The 25,553-nt window shown below is 31.9% G+C and overlaps 1 protein-coding gene across 1 annotated transcript in view; it reads right to left on the minus strand.

The window, feature by feature from the left end:
- Window positions 1-25,553, minus strand: part of LOC118185383 (inactive dipeptidyl peptidase 10-like) — a 497,660-nt gene that overhangs the window by 37,344 nt on the left and 434,763 nt on the right. The window contains exons 11-16 of the mRNA XM_085806802.1: window positions 21,607-21,736; window positions 11,526-11,675; window positions 9,653-9,732; window positions 6,990-7,219; window positions 5,893-5,991; window positions 4,391-4,466 (exon numbers count right to left, since the gene is read on the minus strand). Of these exons, the coding sequence (XP_085662928.1) occupies window positions 4,391-4,466; window positions 5,893-5,991; window positions 6,990-7,219; window positions 9,653-9,732; window positions 11,526-11,675; window positions 21,607-21,736 (765 nt within the window). The remainder of the gene's footprint in view (window positions 1-4,390; window positions 4,467-5,892; window positions 5,992-6,989; window positions 7,220-9,652; window positions 9,733-11,525; window positions 11,676-21,606; window positions 21,737-25,553) is intronic.

The following is a 25,553-nucleotide window of genomic DNA, read 5'->3' on the forward strand; positions in this document are numbered from 1 at the left end:
TACAAGTTTTATTTTTTCTGCTGGCTTATTGTTAAAACCGAAAGCAAACACAACTTTATAAAAAACATTTTGATAAATGTCAAGGCTTGGAAATTAATCAATATAAATTTCCAGATCACGTATTTTTAAATTGCATATTCCAAATGATCAATAAAAATGCTAAAAGAAGAATTGAAGACCTAAATTTAAATATTAAAATATTTGAGAAGAAATGCAGATAAGAATCATTGAAAAGGAACTGGATAGAAACTTTTTTTGAATTTATTTCTATAATACCTTTTAAATTTATCATATTGCAGGTCTTATTCTGGCGGAGGGTGTTTTAATGTCCAAATTATTAAGTTAAATTAACAAAATCAAGCCTCATTAAAGTACTATTCCTTCATAAAAGGCACAGCGCCAGAATGAATATTTTGGACTTAAATAACTAATATTATCGACAAAGAAACCTTATGACCAATCATCAAAATGAGTTATCAGTGTGCATATCAAATAATAAAGACTTTGTAGTGCTATGACTATAACAAGATTTTTTTTGTGTGTTTAACATTTTAGCAAATATTCCTTTGACTAACAATTGCTGCAAAATAATTTTCTCTCTATCTACTTGCACACAATCTTTATTACATGTAATAACAACGATCTTTGTAACTATTGTAACACATGAAGAAAAAAATGTTTCGATTCAAGTTAGAATTACTGTACTATAAAAACGCTGAGAGTCTTTTTAAAAAAGACTAAATTTTCTCTCGATAAATACATCGAGAAATTAATACCAGAAGCCTGTTGGAGAAGAGCATACAGTAAGGCAAACAAACTTTGGTTGTATCAACAAAAGAATTTAATACAGAATAAATATAAAACTAAAGCATACATCAGAGTAATTAAAAAATAGCAGTTTCAGTTTTTAGTGAGTTCAGTGTTCCTGGAAAAAAAATTTTGAAAACACTCACCGTAAAATAAAACTCAAAGATTTGTGGTGCACATGCATCACACAACATTGAATAATTACTATATTAAAGATATTTTCCAATTTTAGAGTTTGTTTAAAAAAGAGTTCTCATGAGAACCTTTAAATAATACTACAAATCTGAAGCAAATAAATACTGTTTAAACGTTTTCAAACACCTTCAATTTTAGTAAGAATGAACTAAGAAGAGTTTTTAAACTAGGTCACAAATTTGCCAAATACTTTAGGTTAAATAAACACTGAAATAATACAAGAAAAAAGCTTAGTTATTGACGCATTATTTCAGACATCATTTAACGGTAATTCAATTTCCCAATTCCATAAAATACCCATTTCCTTGACTGTAACTAAATAACGATTAAACTAACAAAACTAGCTGATTCCAAAATCCTTAGAAATCTGTTACACAACAAAGTTGAATATTACAATTGAATGGTAAAAATTTAAGTAAAAAATTTAGGAAATAAATATTTTATAAAGATTTTACAACCATAAACGGTGTTTACGCCATTTTCTCGTTCTAGGGTTGGCAACTTTTATAGAGGTTGTCTTTCATCGTGCTAGCCTAAGCCCATTATATTTTTATACCTTCTTGTACGAAGTAAAGAAAGTATTGTAATGGTTAAAAATTTCGGGTATCGTACGTCAAACAAAATATCCATTTTTACGACTCTCGAATCCATTTCAACCACGTTTTTACGAAACATATCTATGTACGGATAGAATAAAGGACTCCCTCTTTTTCGAAAACGGAGTGTAAAATGGCTTTAAGAAGAGACTTTTTCATGACGTCTGTACGTACATATCTCGCATAACTCGAAAACGAATAGCCGTAGAACACTGAAATTTCGTATATGGACTGCTAATTACATGTAGTTGGGCATCTCTCTCTTTGGTTGCAACTGGTCACACCAAACATTTGTATACACACACTCTGTTACCCGCTCGGTGAGCTTAGTTTTTTATTTTTATATGTTGGTAAATCGTGCATTTTTTGCTTTAAAAGTGATTGAATTAGGTTGTTTTTATGTTCCGGTTAAAGTTTTATGTTTAAAGTTAATTAATCTATAAGGTGTTTTCTACCTCCTTCCAGCGTACCCTCATGGTGTATTGGTAGCACAGTCGGCTCGTATTTAAAAGGTCCAGGTTCGGGTCTTGAGCAGGGTATTGCTCATTTTTTGTGTCTCCTTCTTCCAACTAATATAATGACTAATAGATTTTTATGCAATAGTTGTAGAATTATCAACAGTTTAAAATTGCGCTAAGCCTAACGAGACTGCCATTTGTTTACATGTGTAACTGTTAATAGGATAGTGAATTAAGTCAGTTAGTGGACCAACTTCAGGGTCTTTTTTCCTAGTGTAATCGAAAGTTATCTTTTAATTTTGTGTACTGAAAATGTCGTCTTCCTGCTGCTGGCCAAATTGCTTATTTTGGCCTAGAAATTCTAATTTTAATTGTAAAACTTTTTTAAATGTTTTTTTAAACTGGATTTTGTGTTTTAGGTTTTTCTATCTTTTACAATTTTTAATGAAGGTTGAGTTTTTATATATTTTTGCATGCCGCCATGTGAGAACTGAATTGATTGAGTTAAATGTATATCTGTAATGAAATTTGAGGAAATAAGTTTAAATAAAGTGAAGCAAAAAAAGTGGATAGTTTAACAGGGCGTGAAAGGAAGTCATGTTGTGTCCACATCAGATATTTATATATAATAAGCGTTGAAACATATATCAACGTGATTTGGTAATAACAGTTTTCTAAGTATCGAATGTTTTGATATAAATAACAACAAATGTAAAAACTACATTTTACAAAAAGTTAAGTCCTTTAGTTTATTTTGAAATTCTACTACGGCATCCAATATTATTAAAAGTCCAAAATTGTTTATTAATTGGTTTGAAAAACCAAACAATTAAATCAGTCACATATAAAACACCTTATTAAAATTTGAATGTGAATAATCATTTTGTTATTGATTTTATTCATTAATAAATTATTACGATCCTTGTTTTTGATTAACCATAGGTAATTGTTGAAAATCAGGCAAGTATTTGACCACTTTGAGCTTCATGCAAGCTTTTGAATAGGCAGCCTTGCAATTATCCTGTTTTCTTGTGGATTCAAAGGAGCTTTCATGTGAGAGAATATTTGATTACTTGTATATATTGACCTAAAAGCGGATAGCAGAATAAATACAATTTTATTTTTTACATTGCAGCCGAATGCAAATGAATCTTTATTTTTATAAATCTGCGGATTTCAATGACTCTATTGTCACATCATCTCAAAAAGAATTGTACGCTTTTGTTAACAAGACCTTAAATGTTTTATAAGGTCATAATCCTTGTGTTTCAGTTCACTAAATCATGCCACTGAAATTTTTTCCTTATGTGCTACACTCTGCTCACGAACCTCAGGTTGGTCATGTCCGGTCGATTTGTTAGTTATGACGAAAATAAGTTCTATAATATGTCACTATGCGATTTGAAAAATGCATGCATGCGATATTATCGCCATGCGATGATTTGTAGCGCGGTATTTTCGACGAAGGTGTTTTCTAAACTGCGAAGTTTTTGAACCGCTTCATTTTCGACCACGATATTTTGTACCACGATATTTTAGAACTGCTATGCTTTTCTCTTTACGATGTTTTGTACCACGACGTTTTCTCCTTGCGTTGTTTTCTCCGCAACGTTTTCGTCCGCAATGTTTTCGGTTGTAACCGTTGTAAAGAGTCACTAATCCTAATTTGAGAATTTCTGTTTTGATCATATATGAGTTGTGTAGGGGATTTTATAACAGTTGATGTTTCTACCAAAAGACTAAAATTGGTTGTGGTTTCAATTATTTTCTTTTTCCGACATTTTCCCACATATTTAAACATAAAAATAGCACTTTAGTGGCGCCATTTAATAAATCAGTAAATATCTGAAAGCGGTAGATCGTATACTACAACTACACAAATTTTTGTTAATTTGAGATAATCTAATATACTCCAGAATTAAATCAGAAGAAAAACACGCCAGCGTAAAACTTAAAATTAGTAAACAAACAACCTTGTATTTGGCGTAGATTTAGACAAAAACTGTTTTCCAGACTTGCAAATTTCTTTACTCCTGACGAAGAGGGATCTATTCGCCTTCGAAATCGATTGAATTTTTTTGTTTAGATATAAGCAAAACATAAGGTTGTTTCTTTAACTAATTTTAAGATACTCTAGAATTCTTTAGTACACGTTACAGAAATTCTGGCTTCCTTGCCCTCAGGATTGGCTACCAAGCTTGCTAATATTGTATTGCATTGAATTTTGTGTAAACTAAAATAAACCTTGGGACACGGATGAGGTTATGATTTAAAAAATTGCGCACCAAAGTCTAAAGTCTCTAAAAAATATTTTTTTCAATGGAGGTCACTTACACATTTATCACCATTGGATACTTCACCATCTCTTCGTCTCTGAGACCAGGAGGTAATAATAATCTAACGTTTGCATCTGTAAAATGTTAAAAAAATAGGAGATACATATATAGATAAATAGAAATGGAAAGGATAAGTAAAATAACAAAAGCTTTCAACTTATTAAAAACTTTTACTGTAAATATTAGAGAAGCCTTATCTCTTTAGCTGATAGCATTTTTTAAAAATTCGAAGTAACTAGCTACATCAACAAGCTTTTCAGCTCAAGACGATGAGAAGTTTGATTGATATGATACTTAAATATTGCATTAACACGGAGAATTCAATCGCATATTTTCCCCACGATATTATAGAAAGTAAAATATTAAAAATAATTTATTCTAATTATTATTAATTATTTATGCTAGTTATTGTTAATTACATATAGCAATTACAACTGGAAATGTTTTTTTGCACCCGAAACTTTGTAATACACAGGAGTACGCTTGATGTTTGCATGATTTCAATATGGCCGACAGGATATACTTTTGAATTTTTTGAAACAATATTTCCTGAGTATCAGTAATTACAAGCAATCAATGTATCAGTAATTACAAGCAGAATACGTGTCACTGAGTTAGAACGACAGAATTATATGTAATGAGCATTGAGATATTGATTATTGGAAGGTATCGATTATTTGTAGAATCGATTATTTGCCACAATTTGTCAATACGTACAGGATAAATTATCTCTTTCAGTGATCAATCATTTATACAAGATAACTGGACAGTATTGGGATACAAATATGTGAAAAATAATAAATATGTGTCAATACGTACAGGATAAATTATCTCTTACATGTGATCAATCATTTACATAAGATAACTGAACAATACTAGGATATAAATACATGAAGAATAAATTCTTTTTCAAACCTCTTTCTAATAATTAAGAAACATTTACAAACATTAAATTTTTATTTAGACATACAAATACAAATTTAAATAAAAAGAAATGCTGATAGATACAATTCAGGTCTAGACAAGCTACTTTACATTATGAAAAGAATATCTCTTGGACCTTGGCAATCAAGAAGCTCTAACAACATTTTCATTTTCTGACTTTTAGAATTCGAAGAGCTTGCAATAATGCTGAGGTAAATTTTCTAGATGACAGCAAAAAATTTGATAATAAAACTTACTTCTACACTTTTCATTTTTCATGTATAAATCTTACAACTATCGGCATTGTTAATGCAGAGCTTATTTTTGCAATACGAACAAAATTTTTATGCTTGAAAACTATAAAAGTTAAAAACGTCGTCTACGTAAGCTTAAAAAAGCGTTTTGATTATGAAAATGAAATACGATAAAAAAGTTTAATTACAATAAATTAATGCATACTTGAATCAAATACTTGTGAACATTTGGAGGGTTTTTGATTTCATTTGTTGTATCGCAAACGTTTTTAATAAGTATAACAGATTTAATATAAAAATCTGAATTAATCTTTGAACTTACTGTAACCTCCTTCTATAGGCACATTGAAAGTCCTGAGTTGTGGCATTGCGGTCGTTTCGATACTGTTTCGGACATTATCATTGCTGTCCATCAAGGCCACTGAAATAAAATGCAAAGTCATTGAAATTATTTAAGAAATCTAAAAAAATGTTACTATTTTGTTGACGCTAATAGGGTGGTAAGCTATGAGGCCGAACTACTAGGGGAACGGACAAGCTGTATGGCTGGTTTTCGTGGTTTGCGTGAACGTGAACATGAGCCAGTTCTCTTAGAATACCTCTACGAAAGCATTGAAGGATAGCCCTCGTATGCTTGGTCATATTTTTTGAAAGTACCTAATCTTTCTGCGGAAGCATCATTTCGTGTAGAAAGATAATTGCCTCTAAGGAACATGAGGCATATGTTAGAAAAAAGGAAACACAGAAGTCTTCTGTTGCCCAACATTGTTGGTCCGAAAATCACACTTTCAATTTTTCTGCTGCCAAAATTATTCAAAAAAACATCTTCCATTGGTGAACTGGATTTTATAGAGGCATTTCACATTCAAAAAAATCTTTCTGTTCTAGTTAACGACCCTCATTCCAATCCATCTTTGCCTTCAGCCTTTAAAGAAATTATGTTTTAGTTCTGGTTTCATCAACAGATGGCGCCAGTGGCTTACCTCCTGTCCAGGCTTTCTTATCTTATCTAATCATTATATCTTATCTAGTTCATTTGCTGAGGATGATGGTTCGGTAATACCATCGAAAATAGCCCTGTGAAAATTTGAAAATATAACGCTGATTTTTGTTGTTTGACTTCTAAATTAAATCCTTTCTTGTTTTGTTATTATTAATAAAGCCAAATTTTATCTTGCATACTGTACTACTTTGAATGATCTATCAGGCTTTTATCCGATTCTTATCATACATGTTTTCAAATAAATATTATTTATTATATTTTTAAACATCATTATTGAAATAATTCAGTTGCTTAGGATATCTGGATTATTAAACCAATTCTTACAGATATATCAAAGATCACACATTTTAAATATAAAGAGAAAATGTATTGCAACAATTGATTTAAATATATATTCATATCTTTCAATATCTTACGTCTAGTATGTCCGTCGGTCGTTCGCAAGTCTATCCAAGGCACTCCCGGACCTAGGCACTCTAAAATGTAATACTTGGAGCCGGGACTGAAAATTGCATTATGGTATGTGCAGTCGTCACCTAAATCACATGTCAGGCACTCTTCGGTTCTGGGCATATCAGATTCCATATCAGTCACAGAGAAAAGATGCCTTTGACTGGGCTTATCTGGTAGTGTCGTTAAATAATATCTGAAGTATAAAAAGAGTAAGCTTTTGAAACACATAAGTTCAAAACAAAATACTAATAATAACAATGTCAAAATGATTTTAGTCTTAACAAAAGCAAGAGTTCCAGCTATTATGTTTCTTGTTTCGAAATTCATTAGAAATAGATCTATCTATATAATATATATTAACAATTTATCATTTTTATGTAACTGAAACGTCAAATCATGAAAATGTTAGAATTCGAAATTATATATATATATATATATATATATATATATATACACGTATATGTTAGATATCAAAAGAAGTAGAAAAATTTATTACCATATTAAACTTAAAGTGGAACGGTCCTTTAAACTCTTACATTTAACTGGACATGTACCTTCTTCAATGCTCCATATTACATTATTCTTTCCCTACAGTAACTTTACTGCGAAATCTTTTGTCCATACGCTGTTCAGGATTAAAACAAAGACTTTACAAGCTTATAAATAGTATTGTAATTAAGTACGCATGCTCTTTCACCACTTGTCCTTCCTACTGCCAACGTGTCGCTTAGACCCTGCTTGTTATTTTTCTCAGATGACATTGCGCACCTATGCGTTTAGCACCCATAGTGTTCTACCAATTAAGAAGACACGTACTAAGAAATTCGTTATTCCAATAAATAAATGATGTTTAATACCAAACTCGTGCTTCTTCCAAAACTCCATCTGGTCATACACTTCACCGCAGTTTTCAATAATCTAAGCAACAGTTTTTTTCGATCATGATTGAAAAGTGAATTGGTGCCTCCTCTGATCAAGCTGTCTTCTAATATCAAGTTATCTACAACAAAATCTATGTATCTATATATTTATGTATATAATCTATGCATTGTTTATGTATGGGATTCTAAAAGTGAAATGCTGTTGTTTTTGCTTTGTCCATGAATTTCATGGAAGATTGGTTGCCACAGCCTCAAGGAGGTTGGACTTCTACTTCCACCTCAATTCTCAATTCAATAACACCATCTCAATTTACCCTATGCGGTGCTCTTCCTCAATTCTGAGGAAGAGCATCCCGGAGGGTGTTCCCAGTGTCTCCCACCCCTCCATCCTTTCACCAAACTGCACGAGAGAATTTTGGTTCGCCGTATATTTAGAGTGCCCCAATGCTGCAAAGACACTCCCGGATTAGATTTACAAACATCCGTGCCTTCTTCGGGAATCGAACCTAGGCCCTTCGGTACCACAGTAGGCTTTCTTAACCACTATACTGTCTGGGAGGCAAAAAGTGAAATATGTGGATTGGTTGAAACACATGAGTATGCCCTGTTGTGTATCTGTTGTGTTATAATTCATTCAAAACATTTGAATTATAATGTGTTCAATGAGCTTTACTTAACAAAGACAAAAGTATTGTGGTCTGTTACTAGGAATAGCAACAGAAATTTGACACTAACTGTGCAATAAAAATTTAAATTATGTTGGATTTAGATCAACATTACTTACAACAAAATTCTATTATTATTCACAAACAATATGCGTGCAAATTTGAGCTCCATAGCATATGAGGAAATAGTTTCAAAATCGATAACAAATTCTTTACCGCAGCAAGAAACATTACATGTGAAATAAATAAAAGCTTGTAAAAAGAAATTGAGTGCTAGTTTTCATCAAGGGAGAAAATTAGTGATCTTTCGGAAATTATTAGAAACAAAACCAAGCAACTACTTGAAAACTGAAAATTAAATTCTCTCATCGCAACTCATTAAAAATTACAAAGAAATTCATTGCATATTATTTGAAAATGTAAGAAATTCCAAAATACTACAAAACAAACTCTTGAGAATACATCCAAAATTTTCAAGTTCTGATGAGAAACATTTTGCACATAGAAAAATCATAATTTTGAACGATAGAAAACATTTTACTCTTCAAATTCTGCTACCATTGAAAATGATGTGTTTTATACCATGGACTCTGATAAATCTCAAACAATACGAAATTCGGTTCAAAAAAGAATATTTGAACTTAACTTGTTGTAGGGAGCATAAGGATGATTATATAATCTTCTGCCAAATTAGTTCTAATTATATAATCTTCTGCCTAATCTAGTTCTAAAGTATTAGCAATAAAGGAAAACTGATCATATAAAACAGCATTTTACCACTAAACGAAATACTTAACTAAATGTTTTAATGGGCTGCTGACCTGAAATATTTTGATGACGCCATCTCTCAGAAAAAATTTGCAAACGATCAAGAATAATGAATTGATACTTTAACATTTAACAGTACACAAACAATTTTAAAGTTAATGTTTAAAAACAGAAAAAAATCGCAAATGATTTTGAAAATTTTAACGTGTAGGAATTTGTATTATTTCTTTTAGTTTTTTACGAGCAGAAAATCAAGCCTTTAAACACATCTTAACAGCATTAACTTTATAAAAGCAAACTGAAAATACTTACACTGTGTTATTCTCACGTTGATGAGCTAAAACTTTCACTACATCAAATTGCCCATGTGTCAAGAAGGACTTTCTTCCGCTCTGAAGTAAAGATTACGTAGTATATCAAACGAAAGTGAAATAAAAATCTCAGAATAAACTTATAGTAGTAAATTTAAAACTGACATGATGTGTAAAGCAAATAAAATATAAGATATCTACACTAATTCTTTTGCTGTTTTTTTTGTAGTTTTTTTGGTAAGTTTTGAATTTTAAGTTAGATCAATATGATTAAAATTCATTTAAATTATTCTTTATTTCCTGCAGCAACGCAAAGAGATGCATTATTTTCTCTTACAGCAGCATAAAGAGATGCTCCACAGTATCGTATCATTTTGCTTCCATCCATTTATCTTATTTTTGAATCTCAAAGTATTACAAAAGTAATTTAGATTATCAGATTTTTAATATACAATTGTAACAGAACTATTAGGACCTAAGTGAGCTATTTCATCGAACGCCATGTAGTGGCAACGAGAACAACTTACAGCAGACGAATTCCGGCTGCGATGAAGATAGCTGCGATCTTCATAGCAGCCGGAATCGCAGCCGGATGAAGATGGCTGCGATTGCTACAATATTACGTTTTCGTGACTTGAATGTTAATTCGAAATGTTAGGTGTTTTTGTTTGGTGTATGCTCTATTTCGATGTATAGTTTATAACTGTTTCTGTACTCTGTTAAGAAATACGTTTAGAGCTAGCCGGTGTTTGTGCTTATGAAAGAAAGGCTACACTCATTTTTTAGAGCTTTCTTGCAATAAATTAAATAACCGTGTAATGAGCGGAAATAAATTATTCTATAGCAGGGGACCAACCTTTTTCTCCCCAAGAGCACATTCTAGAATATTTGTTGGACAGCAGGCACCATTTACTATTTCAAGGTGAATTTCAGGGCCAGATTTAGACTTCATGAGGCCCTAAGCTATTTGAAATATGGGGCCCTTCATCAGTCTGTTATATTATATTTATACTATATTTTAATTTTTTTGGGGGCGCCAAGAAAGTGGGGGATCCTATGCTATAGCTTGTATAGCTTATACGTATATCCTGTACTGGGGAATTTATAGTTGGATATAGTTAATAATACATGCAACAAAAATTAAAAAAAGAGATCGGTAGCATTTTGCTTTGTTCTGTGTTGGATGAAATTTATATTTCATTAAAAATTAGAAAATTTAACATAGAATGTTATTGAAAGCTAAAACATTTGTATTGTGAGCGCACAATAGCGGGCACACGTTGAAAGATCGGCGGGCGCCATGGTGCCCGCGGGTATAGGGTTGGGAACTCCTGCTCTAGAACGTATGGAGAGATTATAGTTCCTTTCACAAAGTAATAGGATTGTTTTCTAAAGAAAGTTTCCTTAAGTGGTATCTCTTAATTATATTGTATTTATTTCTTCGATAAAATAAGTAGAACTCATTTTACACACAAGAACATGAAACTAGGCCCTGCAGAGGAAGAATGTCGTTTTATATCAGCAAAGTTTGGATAATAAAAGCAAAAATAAAATTCAGGAAACTAAAGGGATTGTAGTTTACCACGAATAGTGTGTGAAACTAACGTTTGCTTAGAATTTGGGCAAAATGTGTTAAATATGACGTCTGGGATATAAACGCTGTGCATTTATGGAAGAACGGTTACACAATGTATTTAAAAGAAAGATTTTTTAAAATCATATTTTGAAGAAAACACCATTTTGAGAATAAATCTTTTTTATTTCAAGAATGTTTTTTCTTATTTTGTTAACATGACAAATTTCTGTCATTTCTCTGAAATAAAAAACATATTACAAAAGATGTTGGAGAAAAATCTCGAAGTTAAATTACTTACACTAGCATTAACCATGGCAACATGTCTGAAATAGCCTGCTTTTCCGTCTGCTAATGGTAGGCGAATGAAATAGAACCCTTTATTTTCCCCAAATACAGGCTTGTCCTGAATGTCAATCCAACCACGGTTTTGCGTATCTCTAGGGAGATTCTGAAAGAGAACAGAAATAGCTTTCTTATTTGCTTTAAGGATTAGTTTAGTGGCTGAGGGCAAATAATTGCGTTCTATTGATCTTGTATCAAGACGAAGACAGCCATCTTTTGCTCATAGTAATAGGATATTACCAGCGTTATCAAGATAAAATCACAAAAAATGCTGTGGGTTCTTAATAAATATATAGCTAATAAACTAAATAATTTTTACGTATTTATAAGGGTTAGCAAAATTCGCTTAAAATGTAATGTTTTGCTTAAAAATGTAAGCGATTTCTGTTGAAATACTGCTGATAAGTGAGTCTAATATAACTGACGCAGTATAGCCCTAACATAGATAAGGAATCAGTTATATAATTACTATAATTTGCTATGAGAAATACTCATAGCATAGATTCATATGCTTATATATCAGTAAATTTCCGAAATTTCATTTCTGCAACCTCTAATAAATTATTCCACACTTACCAAGTAAACTCAGACGTGAAAAGCAGTGCATTAAATCTTATAACTTCAGTAATTTTTAGTCACATCAGCGAGTTTACCATATATACTAAAACCAGATTTCCTTGCATTAATTTATAGAGTTTGGCTTGCTTTAGTACCATAAACTAGTTTCAGATTCCAAACAGACGTAAAGCGAATTATCGATTAATCGTCAAATAATTAAATTTAAATCTAAGCTGGCATAAAAAATGTAACCGAAATATCAAGTTAAATGTCGGCAGCAATAACGCAAAGCCGAATAATTAAAAGCTTATCAGCTTATCAGAGTTGAAACTATGTAACGTGGCCACGAGTGAGGGTAAAAAGTATTCGTGGCCACGAGTGAGGGTAAAAAATATTTTGCTTTACAATCCAAATCTTCAGCTTAAATACTTTGTAACTCAGTTTACGTTCTGGTGAGGAAACGGAAAGAAGTTATAGTAAGGGTTGAAATTATAAATAATTGGTTAGTTTAAATAATAAACCTTTCAAAGTTATTACCGGAAAATATTCGTAACATAATAATAACAAACTAGTTACAAATTAAATCTTCCAAATTTTGCCTTTATTGCTTGGAAGCATGAAGTGTTAGAAGAAATGAAGCAAAGAATTCAAAGGATTGAATTTAACAACAATTTACCATGGAATTTTCTAAATCCTCTAATACAAGATTTGAAGCAAAAAGTCGTAATCAGCAAAATTGATAAAGCCATCACAAAAGTAATAATTCATTATTTGAAATTTTTTTTATGTCTCACTAGTTGATACTGAACTGAATAATGCCATTACTTACAAAATTACCAATACACAAGAAAATGTCATAGCAAAAAAGCTTAAACCAATTCATAAGAAACTACAAATTACACAACCATCTAAATGCAATAGATTATACAAATCTTTATGCTCTTCCAAAATTCCATAAATCACCACTCAAATGTAGATTTTATAGCAAATGGTACAAATAATTGTAAAACGAATATAGATTACATATTTGCAATTAAGCTTAAAAATCTGTATTTTAATTCATCAGCTAATTAACAAGCAGCACAACTATTGTTGGATTATTTATAATAACGCTACAGTTCTCAACAAATTTAAAAGTTTAGAAATTAAGAACATTAACTACTATGACTTTGAAAACCTTTATACTTCTTTACCATTGGATGAAATTTATACTAGTTTAATGCAACTCCCACAACTTTTTCCTGACATGCTTAGCATCCTCTGAATTGAAAGATGGAAAACTTACCTGCAATATGCATTATATAATAACTATATTAAATTCAATAATAAAATCTTTCAGCAAGTGAAAGGAATTCCAATGGGAGCGAACAGTTCTACGCAAATATGTAACCTGTTTCTTTTTGCTAATGAATTAAATTCCAACTTAGTTTGAATAAGAAACAATCGAAAGTTATTTGCAAATACATTCAGATACATTGATGATATTATAACTTTCAATAATAATTCTGCTTTTGAACAATTCAAAATTTACCCAGATGGTTTAACACTCAATAGAACTAATACGAATCAAGATAATATTGAATACCTAGATCTTCTCATAATTAAACACAATAAAATTGAATTATATGACAAATGGAGGACATTCCAGAAACTATTAAACAAATTAATTGGAACTCTATATCTCTCACTATATCTAACTCTATATCTCTATATCTCTATATCTATCTAATAGGTAACACTTTTCATAGCCAAATAATTGGAATTGAAGATATTTGTACTGAAAAAGAAGATTTAAAGGAAGAAATAATAAAACTAATTAATGTTCAAGTTAATAACCAGGTCCCAAAACATTTTACTAAATTCTATATTAAAAAGGCAGGCATTAACTTTTCTTTTTAATTTTTTAACTCTTTATGGTATGATAATATTACCTTAAACCTTAACTGGAGGGTAATGGAGGATTTTGAAGAGTTAAGGGATTACTTGTAAATATTATTTTGTAAAAATGTATACTTTATCAACAATGGATTCTTTCCTTTTACTAATGAGGGGCCAACTCTTTTCATATAGCCCGAATTGAGTGAAGTTTTTATCTAATTTAGTTTCCTTACCTTTGGTCAGTATTTAATTAAAGTTTTGATTAAACTTCAGTTTTAAAAAATACAGTCTAGTACAAAAAATTTCTTACAATAATTCTCTATTTCAATTCGTAATTTTCTAATTCAAATTAATTCAGTTAAAATATTAGAGTTTTTATTTTTACTAGAATAATTTATTCAAAACCATTTTTTCAAAAACTTTTTACATCTTTTTTAGTTTGCAACATCTATTTTCACAAACAGTAGCAGTTCATAATTTTTACTTTTTACACGTTAACATGACTCAAAGTTAGCAATATTTTTGCACACAAAACAAGCATTTTACATTTTAAAAATTTACAGCATAGGTTTTTACAATAGCTCTCACAGGTAGTAGCTTTACACTCAACATTACATTGTATTAGAGCCTTCTATTTTTAGAGTTAGCAGCTACAAACTACTCAACTCAACTAGTTTAGCAAAGGCTTGTACAACTCAGAAATTCAAATATGTAGATCTAGGTAAGTTAAATTAAAATTTGCTATTTATTAGCCTTTTTATTATTTTGTTATTATTTTTATTTTAATATTTTGATAGTTGTGTATAGTTTATATTAGGTTTACATGCATAATTCGTGTTGGGAAAGTTTCCATAGGCAAGAGTTTCTAAATTACTTTGGTTTTCTAAAAAATTTGATTTTTTACTTTTATTGACTTTTAATTAATTTTAACTCTAGTCATTTAACATTTTGCGTGTTATATTTATTTATTAAATATCATGTTTTTCGCACTTAAACCACAAAATTCAGTTCAAGAGCAATATCGCAAAATAGTTTTAAATTGAGCATATTTTTAGAATTTCCGATACAGAGTCTCGCGCGCTGGAGATAAAAACGTTTTTTCTGTAGAACGCTGCCATTGCTCGCTTCGAAAACGTTGAGTTTGTTACTCAAAAATTCGTTAAAGTTTTACAAAATATGAAATCGATCATAAAACAAATTCCAAATTTCAAATTTGGGCTTCTACATGCCCATGTTCATAGGAGGATTACGTCATTCAAAATTCGATGGCTCTACGTACTGTTGTTTTATCACAATGCGAGAAATATGCATACAGTTATGCAGATTTTTCATTATTTAATTTCTTCATACATAATGCAAAACTCTAACATTTGGTGGCAACAGTTTGAAAAGTGAAACGGACATTTATAGTGAACCAACGCAAAATCGCAAAACGAAAACAAGAGTCTTTCAGGGACAAAGGCCCCTTTGGACTAATGACAACATGCGCTCGTATACGCTGTTTCAAAGTTTCAGCGTCACAAAAGCAATAGAAGCTCATTGATTCCTTTTTTAAACCCCTCCCTCAGTGGCGATACTGATGTGCACTTTTGAATTATTCGTATCGAAGGGCCTGGGTGCGGAACTGAGTCAAAGTCACCTATGGTGCTCAAGGCTCTTGCCAACGACAGCCGCATTTGGCACAATGAATATCGTGGGTTTGTGCTGACCGTATCCATCACTTATACTTTGTATCGTATATCATATGTATCGTATCCATCGTGGGTTTGTGCTGGCGGACAAGTGAGATTGGTAACGACAACAACAGTATATTAGAGCATACTACGCTGTTTAGAAAGGAGTATTTTCGTGTAGGATGTTTTAAGGCAAAACTGGATTATAGTTTAATTAATGGATCGTAATTTTAAACGGGTAAACCATTAAAAGTCAATGTGTTCAGTCTGATTATGCCACTTTAAACCTGCCATGGTTTTGTAACTGTGAAGCTGTACAGAACTTTGGCCTGCCAGCAGGGCTTTTGCTAGAATCATATGTTTTCATATAATAAACAGCCATCATCTCCTATCGTAAAAGGTAGCTGCTAATGCTTATATTATTTTCAAAAGCCGTATTTAAAAACCGCAATCCACGTGAATTTAGCGCAATAGAACTACTTCACCTCAGCTTTTAATATATAAGAAGGTTGACGAGCAGATTGTGGTTGCCTGGTTTTCCGCATTTGCAACGTAAAAATGAGCTAATTAATCTTTGAAAGCCTTTATGCATACTTCCCCTAGACAGAAAACTCTCATGTGATTTACCATTATTAATTAACCAACCAGCCATAAATAGTTCTTCCCGATAAAATTCAATAGCTATAGGATTTATTCAGCCGACATAATTATTCTACAGAAGGCACAAAATATTACGATATGACTATCAGGTTGAATAAGGCTCAGTTTGTATGAAAGTAGTACGTAGCCAAAGTTGATCTATTTGTAGTTGTGGCAATTTAGCGGCAAATGCTCTTTGCTGAATTTGAAACGTTACGTGAGCTGTCTATTTATATGTTGAAAAAGTAAATAACTGGGAACTGATAGTCCATAAAAAAAGTTTGAATTTCCTAAGAGTGAAGAAGATAAATTTTCGAGATTTATCGCTAAAAGAAATCTAAATGGGAAGAATGGGAAAAAATAGCTGATATAAAGATTTCTCACATTGCGTTTTTTATGGTTATTTATTTATAGACTAACGGGGAAAGATAAAATTTCCTTTTTATGGATGAGCTTCCTTTTTTCAAAGCGGAAAAAAGGATTTAGATAAATTGTTGCATTCCTAAGGTGCAGAATGTCACATATCCCCGTTTTATTCCGGAAAGGAATAAAATCATATGTATTGTTGAAATCGAAATAAAAATAATTGCATTAGCACAATATAGTTAAAAATCAAACAAACCAGAGGAAAAAAATTAGCTGAATCTCAAAACATAGGAATAAAACTTCTGGTAAACAACGATTTAATGAAGAGCTGTTATAAATACTGAAAAATTATTTATGCATGTTTTTTTAGATATAATGAAATTACTATGCAGCGAATGTCTCACTCTCTGTATTTTTTGAATAAATTCATTTAAATTAGTTATCTTTAGAATACTGAAAATGACTTATTTATTTCTATATGTGACGCCAGCGATTTTTAGAAAGCTGATTATTACTTCCTTGTACGACGTAAAGAAGGTATTCTAATCGCGAAAAATTTCGGGTATCATATTTCAACGAAGGCACACGAGCGGCCGATCGGTGAAGTCCCTGAACACTGGTAGTTCGGTCCGAAGTTCGAGTCCCACGAACGTGCTGGCTGCATGGGCGTTTTCGTGGCTTTCCCCATGTGTAACGTGTTAATATGAGCCAATTTCACTTAGAAAGTCTTTCACGAAGCAACCCTCCATTGCGTGTAGAGCCTTAAGGCGTAATTAATAATATTTCAACGAATATATCCATTGTCACTTCTCTTGAATCCATTTGAGCGATTTTTCTTTACGTGGCATCTATAGATACGTACGTACATATATATGTATCTCACATAACTCGAAAACAATTAGCCGTAGAACATTGAAATTTTGTATATGGGACTACTATAACATATAGTTGTGCACCTCCCTTTTTCGTTGCAATCGGCCGCACTAAGCGTTATAGATATACCAAAGTATAAGTGACGGCTAGACGTAATGTGGCGGCTATTGGCTTACCTTTCAAACTCTTAGCAGTACAGAGAATTAAGTTAGTTATTGCACTTTAGTCTCTTCCCCCCCAGTGGTACCAAAAGTTAACTAAATTTAAAAGACCCAAAGGGCCAATTAATATTACATTACCGATAATTAATTATTATTGCAATTGAAAAGTGAATATAAAACAATAAATTAATTTAAATATTAAAAATATTAAAATATTTATTAATTCTTGATGACAATGATAAATGCGATCACAAAATATTCTAGTTATTTCATTAGAAGTGGTTACAAAAAAACAAAACTTACCTCTTTGATTGCACATTAAATATCAGGTATACAAACTGCATTACTTAAAGATGGCCCTAGATATTAACGCGATGTGGTTTTCCAGTGGCACAAAACAGAATATTTGAATTTTTAATTTAAATTAAAAAAGGTTTTTTTTAATTAATACATAACTTTAAAAATATATTACTTAATAAAGCATCGTGATGCAACATATAATAAAAGTATAGAATATATTATATTAAATATCTTAAAATTATTTAAATATTTTTAAATATCAGTATTAAAATTTGCAGAAAGATTATTCAAAAATTCAATAAGAAAGAAAACTTTAATATAATCATTTTTAGAAAAAAAAATCACTTGATACTCTTTCTTTACAGTTTTTTTCAGTTCCTTCAGTTAATCCGTCGTGTTTTGCTTTTGATATACCTAGTTTATAATACTCCTGCGCGTTTAGTTTTGCTGAATTCTATTAAAATTTGCAGAAAGATTATTCAAAAATTCAATAAGAAAGAGAATTTCTTTAATATAATAATTTTTTAGAAAAAAAAATCACTTCATACTCTTTCTTCACAGTTTTTTTCAGTTCCTTATGTTAATCCGTTGTGTTTTGGTTTTGATATACCTAGTTTATAATACTCCTGCGCGTTTAGTTTTGCTGAATTCTAGCTGGAAATAGTTATCTAATTCAGACAGAGGACACAGGATATTATTCGCGGGAGAAGTCTTTTGCCACCTCGCAAGGAATACATTGAAAGAGAAAAACGCATCACCACTGACGTTAACGATAGAATAAATCAAACATTCTCATACACAATACACAAACATACATTTCTCATACAAAATGTTGCATTATAGATATTTTAAAATTATGAATGATTCGATGGATATACATGACACTCACAAACACACACATTTAATAATAAAGAAAACACCTTTTAATATTACCCAGAATGTACTAAAAACATTTTCGAGGGTCCCAAGTTCTTAAAAAAGTCGAGGGAATTTTACTGCTCAATACATAATGTCTTGCAGATTCCCATGCTGCTGGTGGAGAAGCCCTCGAAATCAATTGAGTTCTTGACTAATTCTACGCGGAACACAAGGTTGTTGGTTTCCTAATTTTACATATATACCTGTTAAGCAAATGTACCAAACCATAATAGGTGAGTATAAATATATATACGTTTGGTTCTGCCGACTGCAATAAGAAAGGGAGGTGCACAATTAGATGTTTCTAGCGGTTTCACAAAATTTCAAAGTTTGACGGCTAAATGTTTCTACATCATGCGAGATACATACATACGCATGTAGGTACTATTACAATTCGTTTCGAAAAAAAAAAAAAAAAAAAAAAAAAAACCCTCTTATTCTGTCCCCACGTTCCGTACATGCAGACGGCAAGCGAAAACACTCGTACAGATGGAATCAGGAACGGTCAAAAAGGATATTTACTTTGAAATATGACAGCCGAAATTTTTCGGAGTTACAACACTATCTTTACTTCGTGAAGGAATAAAAAAAACAGTGATAATAGGCGTAGATTTTATTTAAAGGAAGCGCTTTCAGCCCGCCTTTAGGTGCCAGTCATTGGGAGGCAAGTACCGAAGACAGAAGTAAAGGCTCAGTTGTGTTATTTGTCTTGAATTTAGTTGACAGGAAAGAATACTTGAACCACTTTAGCTGACACTAATGGAAAACCAAGCACCAAAAAGAAAAACAAAGACTCGCTTGTATCTTTCAATTAACCGAAGTTAAAAGGCAATAATGTTTGGATCTCTGAAAGCTTTTCTGCTAAAATAAAATATACGTGAATTATTGCTGATTTTCTCAAGACTCAGTTTTACTTGGAATTTTATTCTTTCCCATTTTGGATACAACATATTTTGCGTGTTATATAAGCATTAAATTTGTTAAATTAAAATTTAAGTATTTCGCTGCTTTCAAGCAGAACATCAGAAATTTAATTTACGTAAGCTTAAAAATTGATCATTGTCAAAATATTTCTACAATTCTTTGTCACCAAGACGAACTTCATCTCAACTTTTACGGAAAAGGAGCTCCCAGGAGTGAGCTGAATGACGAGAAGAGAAAACATTCAGCCTTAGGGAAATAAACAGTGCTCAACTCAATTTAAGTTTCTTTTGTACACTCTTAAAGAATCTCTATTTCTGAACCTTCTTTCCTGGAAGTAACTAGTTAGCTAAAGCCGATTTAGTGAATTTTCACCACTGCCTTGTTTTCGTTTTAGCTCATTTGCAATCAGAACATGTTTCAATTTACCAATGAATTCGAATGTCTGGATTGTCAGTCAAATTTATTTGACATTTTGAAACTTTTCTTTTATTTCAAGAAATATTGATATAATTTTTTTTTCAAAGTTCAAGTTTTGCATATTTTCAGTTCTGTACTGCTTATTTCAATGCTTCGTTTAAAAAACAGTTTTTGAATTTACAGAATTTTATTCCGAAACTAAAATGAAAAATTTCTTAAATAATGAGATAAAAGAAAAGCCTCTGATGTGAATATCGCATGACTTCCTTGTACGGCTTTTTAAATTATACACATTATTTGCTGCATTTCGTTTAAACTTATTTCCTCGAATTTCATTAGAGATCTATTTTTCAATCAATTAATTCTGTTTTTACTTTCCGGCAAGACAAAAACACAAATTATCTTCATTAGAAATCGTAAAATAAAATATAGAAAAACATAAAACACAAAATACAGTCAAAAACAGTTAAAAAAATTACAATGAAAATTAGAGTTTTTACTTCAAAACAAGCAATTTTCTAGCGGGAAGGACGACCAAATTTTCAGTGCACAAAACTGAAAGTTAACTTTTGGTCCCACTGGGCAAAAAGACACTGAAGTTGGTGCACTAACTTAGTTCACTGTTCTACAAAGAGTTTCAAACGAAACAAATGGCGGCTTCGTTAGGCTTAGCAACACTTAAACATTTAAATTGCTGATAATTCTACAACTATTACACGCAGATTAATTAAAATCTTAAAAACCTTAACCGGAACACGAGAACAAAATAATTCAGTCACTTTTAAAGCAAAAAATGGACAATTTACCAACATATAAGAATGAAAAGCTTGAGCTCACCGACCCGGGTAACAAAGTGGGTATATATATAGGTTCGGCCGATTGCAACCAGAAAGGGAGATGCAACATTTGACAGGGCAAGTTTCGATGGTTTTACGGTACCATCAACCTCAGCTTCCGAAGTGTAAAAGCATTTTAAATAAATAAATGTCAATAAATATTTATGTACAATAAATACTACATACAAACTTTATAATCTGATTTACGATCCGTATATATTCTTTCGTATGCTTTTTCAGATTAACCAGGTATTTGTTTACTTTAGGTTCAGTTCCCTAACAGCCGGTTAATCGGGAAACTATTGTATTTCTTTTAAATTTGATGGAAGCAAACTGAACAAAGACTATTCTGAAGCTCATAATAACTATATTTAGACCATTTTCTCTTATAACTAATTAGACAAGCATCTTCTTTTACATGAACATTGTAATATTAAGTAACAGAAAAAATTGTGATGATCTTAAAAAAAAAAAAAGAACCTTGCAGATATTACCTTGTCACAGAAGTAGATGAGGCCGGCTGAATCACAGATTGATACTAAGGAAGAGTTTTGGAATCGCTTCAACCACATGACGGCGATCCTGGTCTCCGTCACCCACTGAAGTGATGTGAAATAAAAATCTCTAAAAGAGTAATAAGTCTTTAAATTATTATTTGCAGGAAGAAATAAAAAGGAAAGTATAGCAACTTCAATTTATTTTGCATAAATTTCATGCCAAAAGTACTACTGTGTTCAAAAGGTTCGATGAGAAATCATGTCACGCTCTTGAAATTTCTAATGTAATTGAAATGTTGTTTAAGACAATAAACATACTTTCTACAGGACAGGGCAGGAACAAGTACAGGGGGCACCACGCCATCGCCATTGACAAAAATGGTATAGCCCCCATGCACTACCTCTCTAGCCTACGCCCCTTCCACAGGGGACCTGATTACGGTATACATAGGACATAGTACTAGCAACAAATAAGACATAGCACATCATACTGCTACAACATACTTTCTACAGAAGAAATGTATCAAGTAACATCCTCAGAGACAGCACAGTTTGTGTTGTGTCCAAATGAAAGTAAAGCATCTATCAAACCATTACGCATGATGTCGCAGCAATGGCCATTACGAATTTCTTTCATCAAAATCAGATCCTTGCAGAGCCGCAATTGTTTCATTTAACATATGCCGCTTGATTTGACCTCGCTGTTCTCTTTTAAAAGGATGGCTATACAAGGCAAACGTTTTGAAACCCCCAAAATGACGATACGGCCAATCTGTTGTCAAGTACTAGATGCATTCTATCAGTGTTACCAGGGATTGTTGAACAAAGGCGTGTATTCTGATGGACGATACTTTGAGAGAGACAAGAGTATAGATAAAACGTTTTATATTATAAGCAAAACTATTCTAGAGGCAATTTCCGCCAAAATTTTCAATATGGTAGTATTGCAACATGTCATATATCATATTTCGATACTTCTTTGTTATAGCGGTTACCGAGATTTAATCACTAATCAACTCGCCAATTCGAGATAACCTCGCCAAAATCTTGCTGCGTGTTCTTGTATCTCGCCGTATGATCGTATTTAGCAGCGGTTGCGTATGCTTGTATCTCGCCACGTAATCATATAATTAGCACCGTGTTGGATTTTTGCTCTCGCCGTGTGTTTTTTAGCGTAGAGAATTTGAAAATGCAAAAATCCCAAATCCCCATTTTTTTGGAAGATTTTTGGCTTTCAACACCCAAGGGAAACGTTAAAAACTGCAAAAAGAAGAAATAATGATTGGTTGGTTTCGTTTTGGAAATTGGTTCAATGGCTCCAGAATATCGTTCGTCGCTGTTAATAGATTTATGTATTCATGGGTGGAGGAGATGACGTCGATGAAATAGTGTAACAAACAGATTAATGCTGTAAAAGTACTGGAAAGGGAAAAATTACATGCGATAAAATAACAACAATGATGATAAGGATTCTTAAAAATATTCTTAGGAAACGACATGTGAGTATGATTGTTATAAATCGTGCTGTTTACTTTTTCATTCGCATCTCACGAGCTTGGCGAAGTCATAGCTGAGATCTTGGGGCAAATCTAAAATCACCAAATAAGGTTGGGAGCCGCTTTAACAAAGAAGTATCCACACATTTCTTATTCATATTTATTTACTCAGTCTAATGCAATCCGTTCATTTATAGACAGAACAGTCACACTGAAGCGGCCGCGTTCAATACATATATGACAATTTAAAAAAAAAAATTATAATTATTAGACACATATAGTTCGTAAGTATTAATAATTCACTAAGCTTGACAATTATATCTTTCATACTTTTAGCATAATTTTTTGGTCTATGCTAAATTATAACCTACAAAGTATCCGTGTCGTGACTTTGATATAATTAATTCGATTTATAGTACCAAATTGTAGTATTTAAAGGCAAAATTCAATAATACTACTTAAATTGCTCTGGATCAAAAACTGGCCCTCATTCATGCTAAATTCATTCTTCAATGCGTAGTTAAGAATTGAGGTTAGATTTTAAAACTTAAATTGTAAAGAATAAATATATATTATTGGTTCAGTGCAGCCATATTAAAAGACGTAACTAATTATTTTATGAAAAATTATATATCTTACGAATGATATTAACAAAATCATTTCTTTAACTATATAGAAAAAAGTAAACGATAAAGAAAGAAATAACATTATTAACTGACACATTTGTTTCCTTTATCGTCACATTCTAGCTGAAAAAAATTCCCTTCCATCTGGATAACGTCTATGTTAGCAAGTAAAGAAGAAAATAATGTTAGATGCTGAATACCATTTTGGGAAAAAGAAGATCATTGAATCCCCGCTGAATGTTTTCAGTCGAAAAGAGAAATGGCAGAGCATCGGTGGCGTAAAAACGGTAGTAAATACGAGAAAAAAATGGTTTTCACTCGGGAAAAAACAGCTTTTTTAAAGGAAAAAAATAAAGTTAGAATAAAGAGCAGAAACTTTAATAGGCTAGAAGTTCATGTAATAAAACAAGAGTGCATTCTATTAAAAACCTAGCGAAATAAAGTTCTAAAGAAAGTTGGTATTTTAAAGTGAATCTATAATTTCATGTCACAGTCAATTTTCTTTATATAGAAATTCTAATGAAATCGTTTTTCGGATATATTGTGTAGTTGTAGCTGCTAAAAGAACATTTAATGAAGCAGAACGAAGAACGTTAAAGTAATCTTACAAAATTCAGAATTAGTAATGCCCTATGATACATATAACTGAAATTTATCTAGCAATCAAAATTATCCATTATTTCTGTAGGCACATATAAATTATTCTTTAGTAAACATTTTAATAACATGACCTTACTGCGTACATACATCTTTTTTGGAGACACATTGTAATATCCTAGTTAAGTCTGAGTTTCTTAAGAGCTAGGATATTGGAGAACTATGTAGAGACTATTCGCTGAGTTCTGTAAGTGAGAAGTATAAAGAAGGGGTAAATTACCCTTTATTTCAAACTCAAAATAAATGAACATGGTCCCCGCTTAGGGCTTATAATAAGGCTCCACTTGGACTTTACTCAAGCTAGAAAATATAAAACTAATCTAAAGCTAACTAAAACAAACCAGCCGAAGTTATACAAAAATCTTCTACTGAAGTGACCCAGACTTCAGCTTAAATACTCGTTTCTACCTCATTTACATAAATTGAAATCCTGAAAACTCATTCTGGCAGCGAAAGCTTGTTCTAAAATAAAAATAACTATTAGGAAAATAAAGTCAGCCCTACAACATGATCAAGCCAGGAGCTCTAGAACAGGTTGTGATCCTATATCGATGCTGATGGTATGTCGATACCTTAAATGTGTAACAAAGTAATCAAATTTTCTGACTCTGGATAATGCACAGATGGCAATTATAAGCTTTGTGTGTACGAAATACTAGTGCTGACTTGCACGTCGCTGCCGAACTTTCACCGTACCATTCATATGATGGCCCAGCCAACGTAGTGTCCATCTTAGGTTTTGTCAAATCTGCATCGTATTACTGGTATACCGGTATGGATTACATACAGTGTCCGAGTCGAATCTATGTTGACAGGGACAGGGAAATGGTGACTGAGCACCAGAACTTCGTCTATGCATTTACAGGCTCCATCGCATTATTGTACTAGGGCAGCATCCATCACGGGGCACAGAGCACTGTGTCGGCATTATGCAGTGTCGATCCTGTCTCTTCTACACAATGTCGAAATTATGAACAGAAACCAATTATTCAACACAAAGGTGCAAAATAATTTGCCTTTTGTGGAGATATCATTGTTTCGCTTATAAGGCATTTCTCCCGCCTTCCTAGCATACCTTTGTTGTGTGGCGGTCTGCACACTGGACGCGTATTCCAGAGGTCCGCGGTTCGATCCCCGGCAAAGGCGTTGTGCATTTTTCATCTTG

Source organism: Stegodyphus dumicola, chromosome 12 (assembly GCF_044657685.1).
Source record: "Stegodyphus dumicola isolate Sdum_Otavi_A_Nest chromosome 12, ASM4465768v1".
Lineage (NCBI taxonomy): Eukaryota > Metazoa > Arthropoda > Arachnida > Araneae > Eresidae > Stegodyphus > Stegodyphus dumicola.